Raw genomic sequence first — 22,499 nt, forward strand, 5'->3', positions numbered from 1 at the left:
TTGATTTTGGGGATCCTCGGATGCTCAGTAGCAAAACTAAACTGAAGTGCAGACACCTAGCAGTGCCTGGTGTGGCAGAGCACTGGCTCTTTAATTTTAACTTTGGTTTCTTCTTTTTTTAAGAACTGTAGAATATGTGTCCAGAAAAGTGTCAACAGAGGGCACAGGACTAGTCACACATGTTGTTGTGGTCGTGGTCTATGTCCAGCTCAACTTTTACCAATTACTTACCAAGCCCTGTTCTGTAATGTGTCTTTGTGTTTAGGTGGCCAACTTGGTAGAGCTGCCCCTGGTGACTGGTGATTTGATGACTGGTAGGGTAGAGCAGCATGAAGGATCCAGGAAGCATAAAGACCCAGAATGTATGAAGCTAAAACAGGGAGATCCTTTCTAAAAGGTTCTCAGATAGTCTCTCTTCTCTGGTAAAGAAAACAGTGAGCAGCGCAATAGTTATATCACCAAATTTCACTCCAACTCTCCTGTGACTAGCATTGAGAAGTAGCAATGATCCACCTTTTTCAATGCCACTTGCTAACTACACACAGCCTGTTTATCCAAATACACTTTGGTCTTACCCACACTAAGCAACATCACCTGTTCTGGGAATAGATTGCCTCTTTGCAAGAGCAAACAAGACGATTTAAGGAGAAGCAGGTTACTAAACAATTTAGTTAGTCTTCAATGTCTGTACCCTATGACCTAATCCTAAAGGGGACTTGGGGACCCTTGACTTTCTAAATTGTTACTAAAACTGGGAACACCTTGGGCAAAATGGATTGAAATGTTTTTTGAAATTGGATTTGGTATTGGCAATGCATCAATTAACTTGACAACAAAAAACAATTACCTCAAATTACCTTGACAATAACTCTGACTACATTTTCTGATTTACATCAGATCTGGGAATTAGGAACAGGCATAATTACACAATCCTAGTTCTCTGTTGCAAGACTAACATTTTGCAGAGAGGGGCATGTTCTATTTGGACCTATAAAGTCATATGGCGGCCATGAATTAAAGTAGCAGCCAGTGGGTGGAATCACAGCGTACAGTTAGGGAATTAGACAATGTGTGTTGCAAGATTATTTGCATAGCTCTTCCAGAGAGCATATATAGAAGGCAAAGGTGATGGAACAGTTAACTGTAACATCTCTTCTTTTACATTTTTTTTCTGCAACAGATTCACTATAAATATATGCTTAGTGAGGAAAGAGTCTACCAGAGAAGGAGGGTGCACAACTATAGTTCTGCTTTAGGATTAAGTTTTACATGCAGGTAAGTGTTTTCTGAGGGTTACATTTCGGAGTTAGATTATGTTCTTTTACCTGAAGCTAAGAACCCACAGTAGCAATGTGTTCTTGGTGCTAGAAACCAATTTACCAGCTATGCATGACTGAAGCAAAATTGTAGTGAGAATGATACTGGTCACTGCAAAAAGAAATTGAACTGGGCAATGCTCCATTATCAAATTATGACTTTTCATCTGCACCCTTTATGGAGACTTTTACATTCATACAGAATTAATATATACAATGGATTTCAGGAAAAGAGAACAGCAAAGGTGTTTTATTGGTTCTGCAAACTAAAACAGCATACTTTAATGAAATCATACAAAAATAAACAAGTTAAGTGAAACATTATTAGAACAAAAAGTAGGTGGGCTAACCTTAAAGTGACCCAAAAGTCATACTTTACATACAGGAGAAGCCCCTGGTTTCCTTTAGGTATTGGATACTCCAACAAATTTTACATGCTATAATTCATGACTCTTTTCCTGTCTACCTGGGAGATTTGGGTATTTCCATGCACCAGCTCCTCCTATTACGTTCTCTTTAATGTAAAGTATATAGAAAGTTTAGGTAATTTTACTCTTTAGAATCTACCAAACATAGAAATATCAGCTTTAGATCACCTCAAGCTATATGAAACAGCTGCAATCCCACCCCATAATATATGAACAATAAAAAACACCATTCTGGCCTACCGCTGTAGTCCCTGAGAGATATAGCAAACTGTTGGGTAGCTTTATTCTTTAGCATCTACTAAACATAGAAATATCAGTTTTGGGACACTTCAACCTGTATGAAACAACTCCTATCCATGAACTCATGAACTCATGAACTAAAAAATTACCATTCCAATTCACCAATACAGTCCGCAAAATATATAAAAAACATTTAGGTCGTTTTAGCATCTACCAAAAATGAAAATATCAACCTAAACGAAACAACACCCCCTCGCCATAAAATCATAAAATATGAAAAACACCATTTTGGCCACCAGCAGAACCCATAGTTATGGTAAATTTTAATTTTCATTATTTTCTCATTTTTTTAAATTTTCTTTGAGAGTTCAGCTTAGCATGTTGTACTTTTCATTGTATTGCACTCCAGGCATGTTGTATCACTACACATTGGTGGAATACGAAACATTATTTAGTGTAACAGAAATTCAACTTTATGTATGAAATAGCCTAAAATATATGTTTGGATTAATAAAATTGAAATGAAAGTGGAGAATGTCAGAGCCCACAATAAAATGTTTCACATACTGGCCTGCTATTTCCCCTCTACCAAGAACACACTAAGATACACACATTTTTGGTAATTATAAAAAAATTACATTGTAGATCAGTGTACAACATAACATTGCCATCTGGAGAGACTATTTATTTTCACCAAAGATACCCACATTTTTCTAATTGAATCTTGTGTGAAAGTTTGTAAAATCTGTGGGAATCTGGCATGAATAAATTGATAAATGGACCCCTGTCTTGACTTTTTTTACTCATTAGTACAACAATGATCCACTTCCCCAAGATCATCGCACTATCTAGCTGTCGTCTTTTATGTGAGAACCGAGTATGAATTTCCAGATGTTTCAGTTGAATCTTGAGTTGAGTAGAGATGGTAGACAGCTGAAACAAAACAAATATTCACATTTTAGAGTTGACAATATACAATCAAAGAGAGCCTATCATACGCAAAATAGCTGTGTGATAATTTGCTCTCCTCAGTGTCCTCGGGCCACATATTGGTTCTAGAGCAGATAAGCCTTCAGAACAACAGAACTTAATTCCCTGGAAAGTTGGCTTAGGAACCATCTGAGGCTTCACAATAAGGATCAGCCAAATGTACGTGGGTTTGGTTGGATGTGGGTTTAGTATAAAATTAAAGTTCATGTGCCAAATTCAAACCCTATTGACACTAAAGGGGCAGGGTGGGCAATACTATATTTGGTCACTCGTATCACTGGGATTGGTGGGCATCATTTATATTGACTGATGTGCATCTGCATTGCTGGATGATGTAATTGATGGTGGATGTACAACTGGAGGACTATTTTGCTTTTCTTTTTGTGTTCTTTTCAGTGTGTTTATTTTTCAGCATTAATGAGTAGGGATGTGTACTACTTACTCATTCACATGGGGATGTATCTGGGGGACTCATTATTATAAGAGAACTTGCAGATTCCGATAACCCCACCTGCACACCACCACAACCACCAGGGTTGTGGGGAAGAGACCCTTGCCCTCATCAACATGGGCATATGTCCTGGGAATCCCCAGCTGACAACTGAATGGCCTGGGCGAGGATGAGTCATGTGGTGGCTGCCGTCTTACTAGCCTGAGGGGAAGCTGTCACATTTAGCCATGTTGCACTTCCTGCTGCCTCTGGAGGTTTGCTGAACATCCAGACAAGAAAAATTGGATACAAACCTGGGTTCGCATGTAAGCAGGTGCAGTCTATTTTCTCCACTTCAGGTAGCACTCAACAACAGCGGCATTGCAGTGTGAGGAAGTCAAGAGGAACCTAGTTCCTCTATGTTTTTCTGGGTCACAAGGGGGCCACTATCTGATTGGATGTTTGCACCCCCTGTGACTTTGGTGGCCATCTTTAATCAGTCAGAGTCTATTTAAGACCCTGACTCCCAGGCTTGGCATGCATTTTTCTTGTGGTTAACCACCTCCCACCCGGGCCATTGTACATATACGGCCGGGTGGGAGTCTCGTCCTTCTGATCGGACGTTCCGGAACGTCCTTCAGAAGGAGCGAGATCGCGCCGCCGTGGGCACGCGCAGCGGCGCGATCTCGATGTGCCGGTGTCCCTCGGACACAGAGCGACAAGATGCGGCAGGAGGGCCCTGTGATTGGCCCTCCTGATCACATGACGGCTGTGTCCAATCACAGCCGTCATGTAATGTAAATACAGCCGTTGTAACGGCTTCGATCTCTTCTCCTCCTGACAGATCCTGTCAGTGAGGAGAAGAGGAGAGGATCGGTGCTGCAGCCGGGGGGATCAGTGAGTATTTCTAATTACTCACTGATCACAGGGGGGGTCTGTGCTGGTAATCAGAACATTGATTACCAGTGCAGCCCTGCGGGGGAGGGGGTGCCACTAGAGCCACCAGGGATGCCCACCCATGACCACCAGGGATGCCCACCATGGCCACCAGGGATGGCAAACAGGGCTCAGAGAGCCTGCCAGTGGTGCCCCCCTATCAGTGCTGCCCACCAATGCCATCTATCAGTGCTGCCCACCAGTGCCCGTTATTGCCATCTATCAGTGCCACCCACCAGTGCCCATTATTGCCCACCAGTGCTGCCTATCAGTGCCCATCAGTGCCGCCCATCAGTGCCACCTATCAGTGCCTATCAGTGCCGCCTATCAGTGCCCATCAGTGCCGCCGATCAGTCCCCATCAGTGCTGCCTATCAGCGCTGCCTATCAGTGCCCACCAATGCTGCATATCAGTGCTATCTATCATTGCCCATCAGTGCTGCATATCAGTGCCACCCCATCAGTGCCACACCATCAGTGTTTCCTCATCAGTGCCTGTCAGTGCGGCGTCATCAGTGCTCATTGGTGCAGGAAAAAACGTATCTGTTTACAAAATTTTATAACCTAAACAAAAAAACTTTTTTTTTTTTCAAACTTTTCGGTCTTTTTTTATTTGTGCACCAAAAAAGAAAAAACCTGGCGGTGATCAAATACCACCAAAAGAAAGCTCTATTTGTGGGGAAAAAAATGACACAAATTTGGTGTAGGTACAATGTTGCATGACCGCGCAATTGTCATTCAAAATGCAACAGCGCTAAAAGCTGAAAATGGGTCTGGGAAGGAAGGGGGTTTAAGTGCCCAGTATTGAGGTAGTTAAAGTCAGGGACAGTGCTTAACATCAGGGAGAGGTTCCTGAGGAGTAGGGGAAGTTCAGGGACACACCATCCTATCTTGAATCCTCCCCACTTAAGCTGGATACACACTATCCAACTTTTGTGGTTAGATTTCCTTCAGATTTACCTTTTCTATGTAGTGCAAGGGCCTTCCAGATCGCATACAAATTGAAAGTGTTTAGGTTTGACCTCATATTATATGGTTTTGATAAGTCTAAAGGAAAAAGTCTTCAGAAAATCTTATAGTGTGTATGGCCCATTAGTTACAGACCGGCCAGGCTGCATTTTGCCCCTCGATACTGATGCTGTCAGCACACTTAAGATCTCCTGCTACTACTCATCGATGTTACATCCTGTGAGTGTCCCACGTCAAGTTGTCTTCCGGTCCGGCTTGTTGTATTTTGCTGAATTTTTCAATCACAATATATTTCTGTTCTCTGCACCTGGAGTCCTCTGAGTGTTTTCTGTCGCTGCACCATGCTGCACCTACACACTTGCTGCTCTTTACTACTTCCCACCCACCTCTTTACTACTTCCCACCTATATGTTCTGATTTGTGGAAAATTTTCTTTAAAAGATAACTCAACCCAAGAACAAAAAATTAGTATATTGCAGCTTACCAGTCCTTTGATGTGGTGGGAGAATTAGTTTCCTTTTTTCTGGCTGAGAACATTTTTTTAGCAAGTACAGAAACCTGTCTTGCCACTTCCTGTAAACGTTACAGGAAGCAAAACAATCTTGGTTTTCTTTTCTGAAATGCTAATCCTATCATTCCCTATGAAATGTAGAGGAACAAAGGCAGACACATGTTTGAAGTTTAACCTGGGTGACAACCATAGCACTTTCATAGATACAATGGAGGAGCGAGCGTAGCCACTGTAGGACAGGAAGTGTTTTATTTGCAGCATTACCAGGTGGAAAAAAAAAGTCTGAAAAATGAAAACTAATGCAGTCACCAAACCTAAGGACTGGAAAGCTGCAATATATTATATTTTTGTTTTAGGTATTTACAGGCAGTGTTCCCATTCAAGAAGTTTTACCCAGAAATGTCATGTGAACAAAATATTTATAGTCATCTGAACAACTAAGCAATGCAAACAGTTTGTTCTCTGAAAAGTTTAATACGTTTAGTCAACCCCTCACCCCTTCTATTGTAAAGTATATATTTAAAATAAATGTGAAATAAGGTGAAATTTGGCTGATAATTCGTATAACTTTCCAAACACACCTCTTTTGCCAAAAAATCCTGTCTTGAAGGGTTGTTTCCTTTTCTTTGGCTTTGATGTTCCTGATGAATCTGTAGATGTTGTCTGTGAAGGTAAAACAAACAGTTTATCAGAAATCTAAATTAGATTCTGAAGAGTTAAAATTGAATTTGATGCAAAATAACGGATTTTCCAAACTGTTCCTAAATTTACTGAAAGTTGGCAAGGCTGCCAAGCTTTCTGGCAGGGGACACGCTTTTCTATTCAGGTTGTAGCTAATTTTTAAGAAACTAATTGTACGACTTTGCAATTGGATGCACCTTGAAAGTATTTAGCTCATTTAAACTGAAAGTTCAATTGAGCTTTAAAATGTCTAACAGGTCACTTTAACAACTTAAGCCCAGGAAGATTTTACCCCCTTCCTGACCAGGGCGTATTTTGCGATTCGGCACTGCGTGACTTTAACGGACAATTGCGCAGTCGTGCGACGCTGTACCTAAACAAATTTGACGTCCTTTTTTTCCCACAAACAGAGCTTTCTTTTGGTGGTATTTGATCACCTGTGCGATTTTTTGATCATGCGCTATAAACAAAAAAAGAGCGTCAATTAGCGTTCAATTAGCTGCAAGTACACCATTCAAGTACACCATTTTAAGTACATTGAAGAGATATTGCAGGAAACTGAAGAGATTGAATAGATACTGCAAGAGATTGGCTTGGAGTTTGCAACTGACTCATCTGTATTTTTTGCTGGCTATTGCTTGAGAAGGGGAAAGGAATTTGGTCAGGTGTTTGCTATTTGCATTTTTTTGCATTTGCTAATGAGACTAGCCCATTAAGGTGTTAGAATTGTTGCTGGGGGAGGAGCTGTGAAGGAGTGTGTATATATAGAGAAATACTAATTAGCTGGCCTAATTCAATTAGCTGCAAGTACACCATTCAAGTACACCATTTTAAGTACATTGAAGAGATATTGCAGGAAACTGAAGAGATTGAATAGATACTGCAAGAGATTGGCTTGGAGTTTGCAACTGACTCATCTGTATTTTTTGCTGGCTATTGCTTGAGAAGGGGAAAGGAATTTGGTCAGGTGTTTGCTATTTGCATTTGCTAATGAGACTAGCCCATTAAGGTGTTAGAATTGTTGCTGGGGGAGGAGCTGTGAAGGAGTGTGTATATATAGAGAAATACTAATTAGCTGGCCTAATTCAATTAGCTGCAAGTACACCATTCAAGTACACCATTTTAAGTACATTGAAGAGATATTGCAGGAAACTGAAGAGATTGAATAGATACTGCAAGAGATTGGCTTGGAGTTTGCAACTGACTCATCTGTATTTTTTGCTGGCTATTGCTTGAGAAGGGGAAAGGAATTTGGTCAGGTGTTTGCTATTTGCATTTGCTAATGAGACTAGCCCATTAAGGTGTTAGAATTGTTGCTGGGGGAGGAGCTGTGAAGGAGTGTGTATATATAGAGAAATACTAATTAGCTGGCCTAATTCAATTAGCTGCAAGTACACCATTCAAGTACACCATTTTAAGTACATTGAAGAGATATTGCAGGAAACTGAAGAGATTGAATAGATACTGCAAGAGATTGGCTTGGAGTTTGCAACTGACTCATCTGTATTTTTTGCTGGCTATTGCTTGAGAAGGGGAAAGGAATTTGGTCAGGTGTTTGCTATTTGCATTTGCTAATGAGACTAGCCCATTAAGGTGTTAGAATTGTTGCTGGGGGAGGAGCTGTGAAGGAGTGTGTATATATAGAGAAATACTAATTAGCTGGCCTAATTCAATTAGCTGCAAGTACACCATTCAAGTACACCATTTTAAGTACATTGAAGAGATATTGCAGGAAACTGAAGAGATTGAATAGATACTGCAAGAGATTGGCTTGGAGTTTGCAACTGACTCATCTGTATTTTTTGCTGGCTATTGCTTGAGAAGGGGAAAGGAATTTGGTCAGGTGTTTGCTATTTGCATTTGCTAATGAGACTAGCCCATTAAGGTGTTAGAATTGTTGCTGGGGGAGGAGCTGTGAAGGAGTGTGTATATATAGAGAAATACTAATTAGCTGGCCTAATTCAATTAGCTGCAAGTACACCATTCAAGTACACCATTTTAAGTACATTGAAGAGATATTGCAGGAAACTGAAGAGATTGAATAGATACTGCAAGAGATTGGCTTGGAGTTTGCAACTGACTCATCTGTATTTTTTGCTGGCTATTGCTTGAGAAGGGGAAAGGAATTTGGTCAGGTGTTTGCTATTTGCATTTGCTAATGAGACTAGCCCATTAAGGTGTTAGAATTGTTGCTGGGGGAGGAGCTGTGAAGGAGTGTGTATATATAGAGAAATACTAATTAGCTGGCCTAATTCAATTAGCTGCAAGTACACCATTCAAGTACACCATTTTAAGTACATTGAAGAGATATTGCAGGAAACTGAAGAGATTGAATAGATACTGCAAGAGATTGGCTTGGAGTTTGCAACTGACTCATCTGTATTTTTTGCTGGCTATTGCTTGAGAAGGGGAAAGGAATTTGGTCAGGTGTTTGCTATTTGCATTTGCTAATGAGACTAGCCCATTAAGGTGTTAGAATTGTTGCTGGGGGAGGAGCTGTGAAGGAGTGTGTATATATAGAGAAATACTAATTAGCTGGCCTAATTCAATTAGCTGCAAGTACACCATTCAAGTACACCATTTTAAGTACATTGAAGAGATATTGCAGGAAACTGAAGAGATTGAATAGATACTGCAAGAGATTGGCTTGGAGTTTGCAACTGACTCATCTGTATTTTTTGCTGGCTATTGCTTGAGAAGGGGAAAGGAATTTGGTCAGGTGTTTGCTATTTGCATTTGCTAATGAGACTAGCCCATTAAGGTGTTAGAATTGTTGCTGGGGGAGGAGCTGTGAAGGAGTGTGTATATATAGAGAAATACTAATTAGCTGGCCTAATTCAATTAGCTGCAAGTACACCATTCAAGTACACCATTTTAAGTACATTGAAGAGATATTGCAGGAAACTGAAGAGATTGAATAGATACTGCAAGAGATTGGCTTGGAGTTTGCAACTGACTCATCTGTATTTTTTGCTGGCTATTGCTTGAGAAGGGGAAAGGAATTTGGTCAGGTGTTTGCTATTTGCATTTGCTAATGAGACTAGCCCATTAAGGTGTTAGAATTGTTGCTGGGGGAGGAGCTGTGAAGGAGTGTGTATATATAGAGAAATACTAATTAGCTGGCCTAATTCAATTAGCTGCAAGTACACCATTCAAGTACACCATTTTAAGTACATTGAAGAGATATTGCAGGAAACTGAAGAGATTGAATAGATACTGCAAGAGATTGGCTTGGAGTTTGCAACTGACTCATCTGTATTTTTTGCTGGCTATTGCTTGAGAAGGGGAAAGGAATTTGGTCAGGTGTTTGCTATTTGCATTTGCTAATGAGACTAGCCCATTAAGGTGTTAGAATTGTTGCTGGGGGAGGAGCTGTGAAGGAGTGTGTATATATAGAGAAATACTAATTAGCTGGCCTAATTCAATTAGCTGCAAGTACACCATTCAAGTACACCATTTTAAGTACATTGAAGAGATATTGCAGGAAACTGAAGAGATTGAATAGATACTGCAAGAGATTGGCTTGGAGTTTGCAACTGACTCATCTGTATTTTTTGCTGGCTATTGCTTGAGAAGGGGAAAGGAATTTGGTCAGGTGTTTGCTATTTGCATTTGCTAATGAGACTAGCCCATTAAGGTGTTAGAATTGTTGCTGGGGGAGGAGCTGTGAAGGAGTGTGTATATATAGAGAAATACTAATTAGCTGGCCTAATTCAATTAGCTGCAAGTACACCATTCAAGTACACCATTTTAAGTACATTGAAGAGATATTGCAGGAAACTGAAGAGATTGAATAGATACTGCAAGAGATTGGCTTGGAGTTTGCAACTGACTCATCTGTATTTTTTGCTGGCTATTGCTTGAGAAGGGGAAAGGAATTTGGTCAGGTGTTTGCTATTTGCATTTGCTAATGAGACTAGCCCATTAAGGTGTTAGAATTGTTGCTGGGGGAGGAGCTGTGAAGGAGTGTGTATATATAGAGAAATACTAATTAGCTGGCCTAATTCAATTAGCTGCAAGTACACCATTCAAGTACACCATTTTAAGTACATTGAAGAGATATTGCAGGAAACTGAAGAGATTGAATAGATACTGCAAGAGATTGGCTTGGAGTTTGCAACTGACTCATCTGTATTTTTTGCTGGCTATTGCTTGAGAAGGGGAAAGGAATTTGGTCAGGTGTTTGCTATTTGCATTTGCTAATGAGACTAGCCCATTAAGGTGTTAGAATTGTTGCTGGGGGAGGAGCTGTGAAGGAGTGTGTATATATAGAGAAATACTAATTAGCTGGCCTAATTCAATTAGCTGCAAGTACACCATTCAAGTACACCATTTTAAGTACATTGAAGAGATATTGCAGGAAACTGAAGAGATTGAATAGATACTGCAAGAGATTGGCTTGGAGTTTGCAACTGACTCATCTGTATTTTTTGCTGGCTATTGCTTGAGAAGGGGAAAGGAATTTGGTCAGGTGTTTGCTATTTGCATTTGCTAATGAGACTAGCCCATTAAGGTGTTAGAATTGTTGCTGGGGGAGGAGCTGTGAAGGAGTGTGTATATATAGAGAAATACTAATTAGCTGGCCTAATTCAATTAGCTGCAAGTACACCATTCAAGTACACCATTTTAAGTACATTGAAGAGATATTGCAGGAAACTGAAGAGATTGAATAGATACTGCAAGAGATTGGCTTGGAGTTTGCAACTGACTCATCTGTATTTTTTGCTGGCTATTGCTTGAGAAGGGGAAAGGAATTTGGTCAGGTGTTTGCTATTTGCATTTGCTAATGAGACTAGCCCATTAAGGTGTTAGAATTGTTGCTGGGGGAGGAGCTGTGAAGGAGTGTGTATATATAGAGAAATACTAATTAGCTGGCCTAATTCAATTAGCTGCAAGTACACCATTCAAGTACACCATTTTAAGTACATTGAAGAGATATTGCAGGAAACTGAAGAGATTGAATAGATACTGCAAGAGATTGGCTTGGAGTTTGCAACTGACTCATCTGTATTTTTTGCTGGCTATTGCTTGAGAAGGGGAAAGGAATTTGGTCAGGTGTTTGCTATTTGCATTTGCTAATGAGACTAGCCCATTAAGGTGTTAGAATTGTTGCTGGGGGAGGAGCTGTGAAGGAGTGTGTATATATAGAGAAATACTAATTAGCTGGCCTAATTCAATTAGCTGCAAGTACACCATTCAAGTACACCATTTTAAGTACATTGAAGAGATATTGCAGGAAACTGAAGAGATTGAATAGATACTGCAAGAGATTGGCTTGGAGTTTGCAACTGACTCATCTGTATTTTTTGCTGGCTATTGCTTGAGAAGGGGAAAGGAATTTGGTCAGGTGTTTGCTATTTGCATTTGCTAATGAGACTAGCCCATTAAGGTGTTAGAATTGTTGCTGGGGGAGGAGCTGTGAAGGAGTGTGTATATATAGAGAAATACTAATTAGCTGGCCTAATTCAATTAGCTGCAAGTACACCATTCAAGTACACCATTTTAAGTACATTGAAGAGATATTGCAGGAAACTGAAGAGATTGAATAGATACTGCAAGAGATTGGCTTGGAGTTTGCAACTGACTCATCTGTATTTTTTGCTGGCTATTGCTTGAGAAGGGGAAAGGAATTTGGTCAGGTGTTTGCTATTTGCATTTGCTAATGAGACTAGCCCATTAAGGTGTTAGAATTGTTGCTGGGGGAGGAGCTGTGAAGGAGTGTGTATATATAGAGAAATACTAATTAGCTGGCCTAATTCAATTAGCTGCAAGTACACCATTCAAGTACACCATTTTAAGTACATTGAAGAGATATTGCAGGAAACTGAAGAGATTGAATAGATACTGCAAGAGATTGGCTTGGAGTTTGCAACTGACTCATCTGTATTTTTTGCTGGCTATTGCTTGAGAAGGGGAAAGGAATTTGGTCAGGTGTTTGCTATTTGCATTTGCTAATGAGACTAGCCCATTAAGGTGTTAGAATTGTTGCTGGGGGAGGAGCTGTGAAGGAGTGTGTATATATAGAGAAATACTAATTAGCTGGCCTAATTCAATTAGCTGCAAGTACACCATTCAAGTACACCATTTTAAGTACATTGAAGAGATATTGCAGGAAACTGAAGAGATTGAATAGATACTGCAAGAGATTGGCTTGGAGTTTGCAACTGACTCATCTGTATTTTTTGCTGGCTATTGCTTGAGAAGGGGAAAGGAATTTGGTCAGGTGTTTGCTATTTGCATTTGCTAATGAGACTAGCCCATTAAGGTGTTAGAATTGTTGCTGGGGGAGGAGCTGTGAAGGAGTGTGTATATATAGAGAAATACTAATTAGCTGGCCTAATTCAATTAGCTGCAAGTACACCATTCAAGTACACCATTTTAAGTACATTGAAGAGATATTGCAGGAAACTGAAGAGATTGAATAGATACTGCAAGAGATTGGCTTGGAGTTTGCAACTGACTCATCTGTATTTTTTGCTGGCTATTGCTTGAGAAGGGGAAAGGAATTTGGTCAGGTGTTTGCTATTTGCATTTGCTAATGAGACTAGCCCATTAAGGTGTTAGAATTGTTGCTGGGGGAGGAGCTGTGAAGGAGTGTGTATATATAGAGAAATACTAATTAGCTGGCCTAATTCAATTAGCTGCAAGTACACCATTCAAGTACACCATTTTAAGTACATTGAAGAGATATTGCAGGAAACTGAAGAGATTGAATAGATACTGCAAGAGATTGGCTTGGAGTTTGCAACTGACTCATCTGTATTTTTTGCTGGCTATTGCTTGAGAAGGGGAAAGGAATTTGGTCAGGTGTTTGCTATTTGCATTTGCTAATGAGACTAGCCCATTAAGGTGTTAGAATTGTTGCTGGGGGAGGAGCTGTGAAGGAGTGTGTATATATAGAGAAATACTAATTAGCTGGCCTAATTCAATTAGCTGCAAGTACACCATTCAAGTACACCATTTTAAGTACATTGAAGAGATATTGCAGGAAACTGAAGAGATTGAATAGATACTGCAAGAGATTGGCTTGGAGTTTGCAACTGACTCATCTGTATTTTTTGCTGGCTATTGCTTGAGAAGGGGAAAGGAATTTGGTCAGGTGTTTGCTATTTGCATTTGCTAATGAGACTAGCCCATTAAGGTGTTAGAATTGTTGCTGGGGGAGGAGCTGTGAAGGAGTGTGTATATATAGAGAAATACTAATTAGCTGGCCTAATTCAATTAGCTGCAAGTACACCATTCAAGTACACCATTTTAAGTACATTGAAGAGATATTGCAGGAAACTGAAGAGATTGAATAGATACTGCAAGAGATTGGCTTGGAGTTTGCAACTGACTCATCTGTATTTTTTGCTGGCTATTGCTTGAGAAGGGGAAAGGAATTTGGTCAGGTGTTTGCTATTTGCATTTGCTAATGAGACTAGCCCATTAAGGTGTTAGAATTGTTGCTGGGGGAGGAGCTGTGAAGGAGTGTGTATATATAGAGAAATACTAATTAGCTGGCCTAATTCAATTAGCTGCAAGTACACCATTCAAGTACACCATTTTAAGTACATTGAAGAGATATTGCAGGAAACTGAAGAGATTGAATAGATACTGCAAGAGATTGGCTTGGAGTTTGCAACTGACTCATCTGTATTTTTTGCTGGCTATTGCTTGAGAAGGGGAAAGGAATTTGGTCAGGTGTTTGCTATTTGCATTTGCTAATGAGACTAGCCCATTAAGGTGTTAGAATTGTTGCTGGGGGAGGAGCTGTGAAGGAGTGTGTATATATAGAGAAATACTAATTAGCTGGCCTAATTCAATTAGCTGCAAGTACACCATTCAAGTACACCATTTTAAGTACATTGAAGAGATATTGCAGGAAACTGAAGAGATTGAATAGATACTGCAAGAGATTGGCTTGGAGTTTGCAACTGACTCATCTGTATTTTTTGCTGGCTATTGCTTGAGAAGGGGAAAGGAATTTGGTCAGGTGTTTGCTATTTGCATTTGCTAATGAGACTAGCCCATTAAGGTGTTAGAATTGTTGCTGGGGGAGGAGCTGTGAAGGAGTGTGTATATATAGAGAAATACTAATTAGCTGGCCTAATTCAATTAGCTGCAAGTACACCATTCAAGTACACCATTTTAAGTACATTGAAGAGATATTGCAGGAAACTGAAGAGATTGAATAGATACTGCAAGAGATTGGCTTGGAGTTTGCAACTGACTCATCTGTATTTTTTGCTGGCTATTGCTTGAGAAGGGGAAAGGAATTTGGTCAGGTGTTTGCTATTTGCATTTGCTAATGAGACTAGCCCATTAAGGTGTTAGAATTGTTGCTGGGGGAGGAGCTGTGAAGGAGTGTGTATATATAGAGAAATACTAATTAGCTGGCCTAATTCAATTAGCTGCAAGTACACCATTCAAGTACACCATTTTAAGTACATTGAAGAGATATTGCAGGAAACTGAAGAGATTGAATAGATACTGCAAGAGATTGGCTTGGAGTTTGCAACTGACTCATCTGTATTTTTTGCTGGCTATTGCTTGAGAAGGGGAAAGGAATTTGGTCAGGTGTTTGCTATTTGCATTTGCTAATGAGACTAGCCCATTAAGGTGTTAGAATTGTTGCTGGGGGAGGAGCTGTGAAGGAGTGTGTATATATAGAGAAATACTAATTAGCTGGCCTAATTCAATTAGCTGCAAGTACACCATTCAAGTACACCATTTTAAGTACATTGAAGAGATATTGCAGGAAACTGAAGAGATTGAATAGATACTGCAAGAGATTGGCTTGGAGTTTGCAACTGACTCATCTGTATTTTTTGCTGGCTATTGCTTGAGAAGGGGAAAGGAATTTGGTCAGGTGTTTGCTATTTGCATTTGCTAATGAGACTAGCCCATTAAGGTGTTAGAATTGTTGCTGGGGGAGGAGCTGTGAAGGAGTGTGTATATATAGAGAAATACTAATTAGCTGGCCTAATTCAATTAGCTGCAAGTACACCATTCAAGTACACCATTTTAAGTACATTGAAGAGATATTGCAGGAAACTGAAGAGATTGAATAGATACTGCAAGAGATTGGCTTGGAGTTTGCAACTGACTCATCTGTATTTTTTGCTGGCTATTGCTTGAGAAGGGGAAAGGAATTTGGTCAGGTGTTTGCTATTTGCATTTGCTAATGAGACTAGCCCATTAAGGTGTTAGAATTGTTGCTGGGGGAGGAGCTGTGAAGGAGTGTGTATATATAGAGAAATACTAATTAGCTGGCCTAATTCAATTAGCTGCAAGTACACCATTCAAGTACACCATTTTAAGTACATTGAAGAGATATTGCAGGAAACTGAAGAGATTGAATAGATACTGCAAGAGATTGGCTTGGAGTTTGCAACTGACTCATCTGTATTTTTTGCTGGCTATTGCTTGAGAAGGGGAAAGGAATTTGGTCAGGTGTTTGCTATTTGCATTTGCTAATGAGACTAGCCCATTAAGGTGTTAGAATTGTTGCTGGGGGAGGAGCTGTGAAGGAGTGTGTATATATAGAGAAATACTAATTAGCTGGCCTAATTCAATTAGCTGCAAGTACACCATTCAAGTACACCATTTTAAGTACATTGAAGAGATATTGCAGGAAACTGAAGAGATTGAATAGATACTGCAAGAGATTGGCTTGGAGTTTGCAACTGACTCATCTGTATTTTTTGCTGGCTATTGCTTGAGAAGGGGAAAGGAATTTGGTCAGGTGTTTGCTATTTGCATTTGCTAATGAGACTAGCCCATTAAGGTGTTAGAATTGTTGCTGGGGGAGGAGCTGTGAAGGAGTGTGTATATATAGAGAAATACTAATTAGCTGGCCTAATTCAATTAGCTGCAAGTACACCATTCAAGTACACCATTTTAAGTACATTGAAGAGATATTGCAGGAAACTGAAGAGATTGAATAGATACTGCAAGAGATTGGCTTGGAGTTTGCAACTGACTCATCTGTATTTTTTGCTGGCTATTGCTTGAGAAGGGGAAAGGAATTTGGTCAGGTGTTTGCTATTTGCATTTGCTAATGAGACTAGCCCATTAAGGTGTTAGAATTGTTGCTGGGGGAGGAGCTGTGAAGGAGTGTGTATATATAGAGAAATACTAATTAGCTGGCCTAATTCAATTAGCTGCAAGTACACCATTCAAGTACACCATTTTAAGTACATTGAAGAGATATTGCAGGAAACTGAAGAGATTGAATAGATACTGCAAGAGATTGGCTTGGAGTTTGCAACTGACTCATCTGTATTTTTTGCTGGCTATTGCTTGAGAAGGGGAAAGGAATTTGGTCAGGTGTTTGCTATTTGCATTTGCTAATGAGACTAGCCCATTAAGGTGTTAGAATTGTTGCTGGGGGAGGAGCTGTGAAGGAGTGTGTATATATAGAGAAATACTAATTAGCTGGCCTAATTCAATTAGCTGCAAGTACACCATTCAAGTACACCATTTTAAGTACATTGAAGAGATATTGCAGGAAACTGAAGAGATTGAATAGATACTGCAAGAGATTGGCTTGGAGTTTGCAACTGACTCATCTGTATTTTTTGCTGGCTATTGCTTGAGAAGGGGAAAGGAATTTGGTCAGGTGTTTGCTATTTGCATTTGCTAATGAGACTAGCCCATTAAGGTGTTAGAATTGTTGCTGGGGGAGGAGCTGTGAAGGAGTGTGTATATATAGAGAAATACTAATTAGCTGGCCTAATTCAATTAGCTGCAAGTACACCATTCAAGTACACCATTTTAAGTACATTGAAGAGATATTGCAGGAAACTGAAGAGATTGAATAGATACTGCAAGAGATTGGCTTGGAGTTTGCAACTGACTCATCTGTATTTTTTGCTGGCTATTGCTTGAGAAGGGGAAAGGAATTTGGTCAGGTGTTTGCTATTTGCATTTGCTAATGAGACTAGCCCATTAAGGTGTTAGAATTGTTGCTGGGGGAGGAGCTGTGAAGGAGTGTGTATATATAGAGAAATACTAATTAGCTGGCCTAATTCAATTAGCTGCAAGTACACCATTCAAGTACACCATTTTAAGTACATTGAAGAGATATTGCAGGAAACTGAAGAGATTGAATAGATACTGCAAGAGATTGGCTTGGAGTTTGCAACTGACTCATCTGTATTTTTTGCTGGCTATTGCTTGAGAAGGGGAAAGGAATTTGGTCAGGTGTTTGCTATTTGCATTTGCTAATGAGACTAGCCCATTAAGGTGTTAGAATTGTTGCTGGGGGAGGAGCTGTGAAGGAGTGTGTATATATAGAGAAATACTAATTAGCTGGCCTAATTCAATTAGCTGCAAGTACACCATTCAAGTACACCATTTTAAGTACATTGAAGAGATATTGCAGGAAACTGAAGAGATTGAATAGATACTGCAAGAGATTGGCTTGGAGTTTGCAACTGACTCATCTGTATTTTTTGCTGGCTATTGCTTGAGAAGGGGAAAGGAATTTGGTCAGGTGTTTGCTATTTGCATTTGCTAATGAGACTAGCCCATTAAGGTGTTAGAATTGTTGCTGGGGGAGGAGCTGTGAAGGAGTGTGTATATATAGAGAAATACTAATTAGCTGGCCTAATTCAATTAGCTGCAAGTACACCATTCAAGTACACCATTTTAAGTACATTGAAGAGATATTGCAGGAAACTGAAGAGATTGAATAGATACTGCAAGAGATTGGCTTGGAGTTTGCAACTGACTCATCTGTATTTTTGCTGGCTATTGCTTGAGAAGGGGAAAGGAATTTGGTCAGGTGTTTGCTATTTGCATTTGCTAATGAGACTAGCCCATTAAGGTGTTAGAATTGTTGCTGGGGGAGGAGCTGTGAAGGAGTGTGTATATATAGAGAAATACTAATTAGCTGGCCTAATTCAATTAGCTGCAAGTACACCATTCAAGTACACCATTTTAAGTACATTGAAGAGATATTGCAGGAAACTGAAGAGATTGAATAGATACTGCAAGAGATTGGCTTGGAGTTTGCAACTGACTCATCTGTATTTTTTGCTGGCTATTGCTTGAGAAGGGGAAAGGAATTTGGTCAGGTGTTTGCTATTTGCATTTGCTAATGAGACTAGCCCATTAAGGTGTTAGAATTGTTGCTGGGGGAGGAGCTGTGAAGGAGTGTGTATATATAGAGAAATACTAATTAGCTGGCCTAATTCAATTAGCTGCAAGTACACCATTCAAGTACACCATTTTAAGTACATTGAAGAGATATTGCAGGAAACTGAAGAGATTGAATAGATACTGCAAGAGATTGGCTTGGAGTTTGCAACTGACTCATCTGTATTTTTTGCTGGCTATTGCTTGAGAAGGGGAAAGGAATTTGGTCAGGTGTTTGCTATTTGCATTTGCTAATGAGACTAGCCCATTAAGGTGTTAGAATTGTTGCTGGGGGAGGAGCTGTGAAGGAGTGTGTATATATAGAGAAATACTAATTAGCTGGCCTAATTCAATTAGCTGCAAGTACACCATTCAAGTACACCATTTTAAGTACATTGAAGAGATATTGCAGGAAACTGAAGAGATTGAATAGATACTGCAAGAGATTGGCTTGGAGTTTGCAACTGACTCATCTGTATTTTTTGCTGGCTATTGCTTGAGAAGGGGAAAGGAATTTGGTCAGGTGTTTGCTATTTGCATTTGCTAATGAGACTAGCCCATTAAGGTGTTAGAATTGTTGCTGGGGGAGGAGCTGTGAAGGAGTGTGTATATATAGAGAAATACTAATTAGCTGGCCTAATTCAATTAGCTGCAAGTACACCATTCAAGTACACCATTTTAAGTACATTGAAGAGATATTGCAGGAAACTGAAGAGATTGAATAGATACTGCAAGAGATTGGCTTGGAGTTTGCAACTGACTCATCTGTATTTTTTGCTGGCTATTGCTTGAGAAGGGGAAGGAATTTGGTCAGGTGTTTGCTATTTGCATTTGCTAATGAGACTAGCCCATTAAGGTGTTAGAATTGTTGCTGGGGGAGGAGCTGTGAAGGAGTGTGTATATATAGAGAAATACTAATTAGCTGGCCTAATTCAATTAGCTGCAAGTACACCATTCAAGTACACCATTTTAAGTACATTGAAGAGATATTGCAGGAAACTGAAGAGATTGAATAGATACTGCAAGAGATTGGCTTGGAGTTTGCAACTGACTCATCTGTATTTTTTGCTGGCTATTGCTTGAGAAGGGGAAAGGAATTTGGTCAGGTGTTTGCTATTTGCATTTGCTAATGAGACTAGCCCATTAAGGTGTTAGAATTGTTGCTGGGGGAGGAGCTGTGAAGGAGTGTGTATATATAGAGAAATACTAATTAGCTGGCCTAATTCAATTAGCTGCAAGTACACCATTCAAGTACACCATTTTAAGTACATTGAAGAGATATTGCAGGAAACTGAAGAGATGAATAGATACTGCAAGAGATTGGCTTGGAGTTTGCAACTGACTCATCTGTATTTTTTGCTGGCTATTGCTTGAGAAGGGGAAAGGAATTTGGTCAGGTGTTTGCTATTTGCATTTGCTAATGAGACTAGCCCATTAAGGTGTTAGAATTGTTGCTGGGGGAGGAGCTGTGAAGGAGTGTGTATATATAGAGAAATACTAATTAGCTTGGCCTAATTCAATTAGCTGCAAGTACACCATTCAAGTACACCATTTTAAGTACATTGAAGAGATATTGCAGGAAACTGAAGAGATTGAATAGATACTGCAAGAGATTGGCTTGGAGTTTGCAACTGACTCATCTGTATTTTTTGCTGGCTATTGCTTGAGAAGGGGAAAGGAATTTGGTCAGGTGTTGCTATTTGCATTTGCTAATGAGACTAGCCCATTAAGGTGTTAGAATTGTTGCTGGGGGAGGAGCTGTGAAGGAGTGTGTATATATAGAGAAATACTAATTAGCTGGCCCTAATTCAATTAGCTGCAAGTACACCATTCCAAGTACACCATTTTAAGTACATTGAAGAGATATTGCAGGAAACTGAAGAGATGATAGATACTGCAAGAGATTGGCTTGGAGTTTGCAAACTGACTCATCTGTATTTTTTGCTGGCTATTGCTTTAGAAGGGGAAAGGAATTTGGTCAGGTGTTTGCTATTTGCATTTGCTAATGAGACTAGCCCATTAGGTGTTAGAATTGTTGCTGGGGGAGGAGCTGTGAAGGAGTGTGTATATATAGAGAAATACTAATTAGCTGGCCTAATTCAATTAGCTGCAAGTACACCATTCAAGTACACCATTTTAAGTACATTGAAGAGATATGCAGGAAACTGAAGAGATTGAATAGATACTGCAAGAGATTGGGCTTGGAGTTTTGCAACTGACTCAATCTGTATTTTTTTGCTGGCTATTGCTTGAGAAGGGGGAAAGGAATTTGGTCAGGTGTTTGTATTTGCATTTGCTAATGAGACTAGCCCATTAAGGTGTTAGAATTGTTGCTGGGGGAGGAGCTGTGAAGGAGTGTGTATATATAGAGAAATACTAATTAGCTGGCCTAATTCAATTAGCTGCAAGTACACCATTCAAGTACACCATTTTAAGTACATTGAAGAGATATTGCAGGAAACTGAAGAGATTGAATAGATACTGCAAGAGATTGGCTTGGAGTTTGCAACTGACTCATCTGTATTTTTTGCTGGCTATTGCTTGAGAAGGGGAAAGGAATTTGGTCAGGTGTTTGCTATTTGCATTTGCTAATGAGACTAGCCCATTAAGGTGTTAGAATTGTTGCTGGGGGAGGAGCTGTGAAGGAGTGTGTATATATAGAGAAATACTAATTAGCTGGCCTAATTCAATTAGCTGCAAGTACACCATTCAAGTACACCATTTTAAGTACATTGAAGAGATATTGCAGGAAACTGAAGAGATTGAATAGATACTGCAAGAGATTGGCTTGGAGTTTGCAACTGACTCATCTGTATTTTTTGCTGGCTATTGCTTGAGAAGGGGAAAGGAATTTGGTCAGGTGTTTGCTATTTGCATTTGCTAATGAGACCTAGCCCATTAAGGTGTTAGAATTGTTGTGGGGGAGGGAGCTGTGAAGGAGTGTGTATATAGAGAAATACTAATTAGCTGGCCTAATTCAATTAGCTGCAAGTACACCATTCAAGTACACCATTTTAAGTACATTGAAGAGATATTGCAGGAAACTGAAGAGATTGAATAGATACTGCAAGAGATTGGCTTGGAGTTTGCAACTGACTCATCTGTATTTTTTGCTGGCTATTGCTTGAGAAGGGGAAAGGAATTTGGTCAGGTGTTTGCTATTTGCATTTGCTAATGAGACTAGCCCATTAAGGTGTTAGAATTGTTGCTGGGGGAGGAGCTGTGAAGGAGTGTGTATATATAGAGAAATACTAATTAGCTGGCCTAATTCAATTAGCTGCAAGTACACCATTCAAGTACACCATTTTAAGTACATTGAAGAGATATTGCAGGAAACTGAAGAGATTGAATAGATACTGCAAGAGATTGGCTTGGAGTTTGCAACTGACTCATCTGTATTTTTTGCTGGCTATTGCTTGAGAAGGGGAAAGGAATTTGGTCAGGTGTTTGCTATTTGCATTTGCTAATGAGACTAGCCCATTAAGGTGTTAGAATTGTTGCTGGGGGAGGAGCTGTGAAGGAGTGTGTATATATAGAGAAATACTAATTAGCTGGCCTAATTCAATTAGCTGCAAGTACACCATTCAAGTACACCATTTTAAGTACATTGAAGAGATATTGCAGGAAACTGAAGAGATTGAATAGATACTGCAAGAGATTGGCTTGGAGTTTGCAACTGACTCATCTGTATTTTTTGCTGGCTATTGCTTGAGAAGGGGAAAGGAATTTGGTCAGGTGTTTGCTATTTGCATTTGCTAATGAGACTAGCCCATTAAGGTGTTAGAATTGTTGCTGGGGGAGGAGCTGTGAAGAAGTGTGTATATATAGAGAAATACTAATTAGCTGGCCTAATTCAATTAGCTGCAAGTACACCAT

The 22,499-nt window shown here is 39.7% G+C and overlaps 1 protein-coding gene across 1 annotated transcript in view; it reads right to left on the bottom strand.

The window, feature by feature from the left end:
* Positions 1 to 2,255: 2,255 nt before the first annotated feature.
* Positions 2,256 to 22,499, bottom strand: part of LOC309550105 (adhesion G protein-coupled receptor F5-like) — a gene marked incomplete at its 5' end in the record, with an annotated part of 389,437 nt that continues 369,193 nt past the window's right edge. The window contains 2 exons of the mRNA XM_082250562.1: positions 2,256 to 2,917; positions 6,401 to 6,482. Coding sequence (XP_082106688.1) covers positions 2,847 to 2,917; positions 6,401 to 6,482 — 153 coding nt within the window. The 3' untranslated portion in view covers positions 2,256 to 2,846. The remainder of the gene's footprint in view (positions 2,918 to 6,400; positions 6,483 to 22,499) is intronic.

Source organism: Pelophylax lessonae, assembly GCF_965119305.1.
Source record: "Pelophylax lessonae genome assembly, chromosome: 3".
NCBI classification, from domain to species: domain Eukaryota; kingdom Metazoa; phylum Chordata; class Amphibia; order Anura; family Ranidae; genus Pelophylax; species Pelophylax lessonae.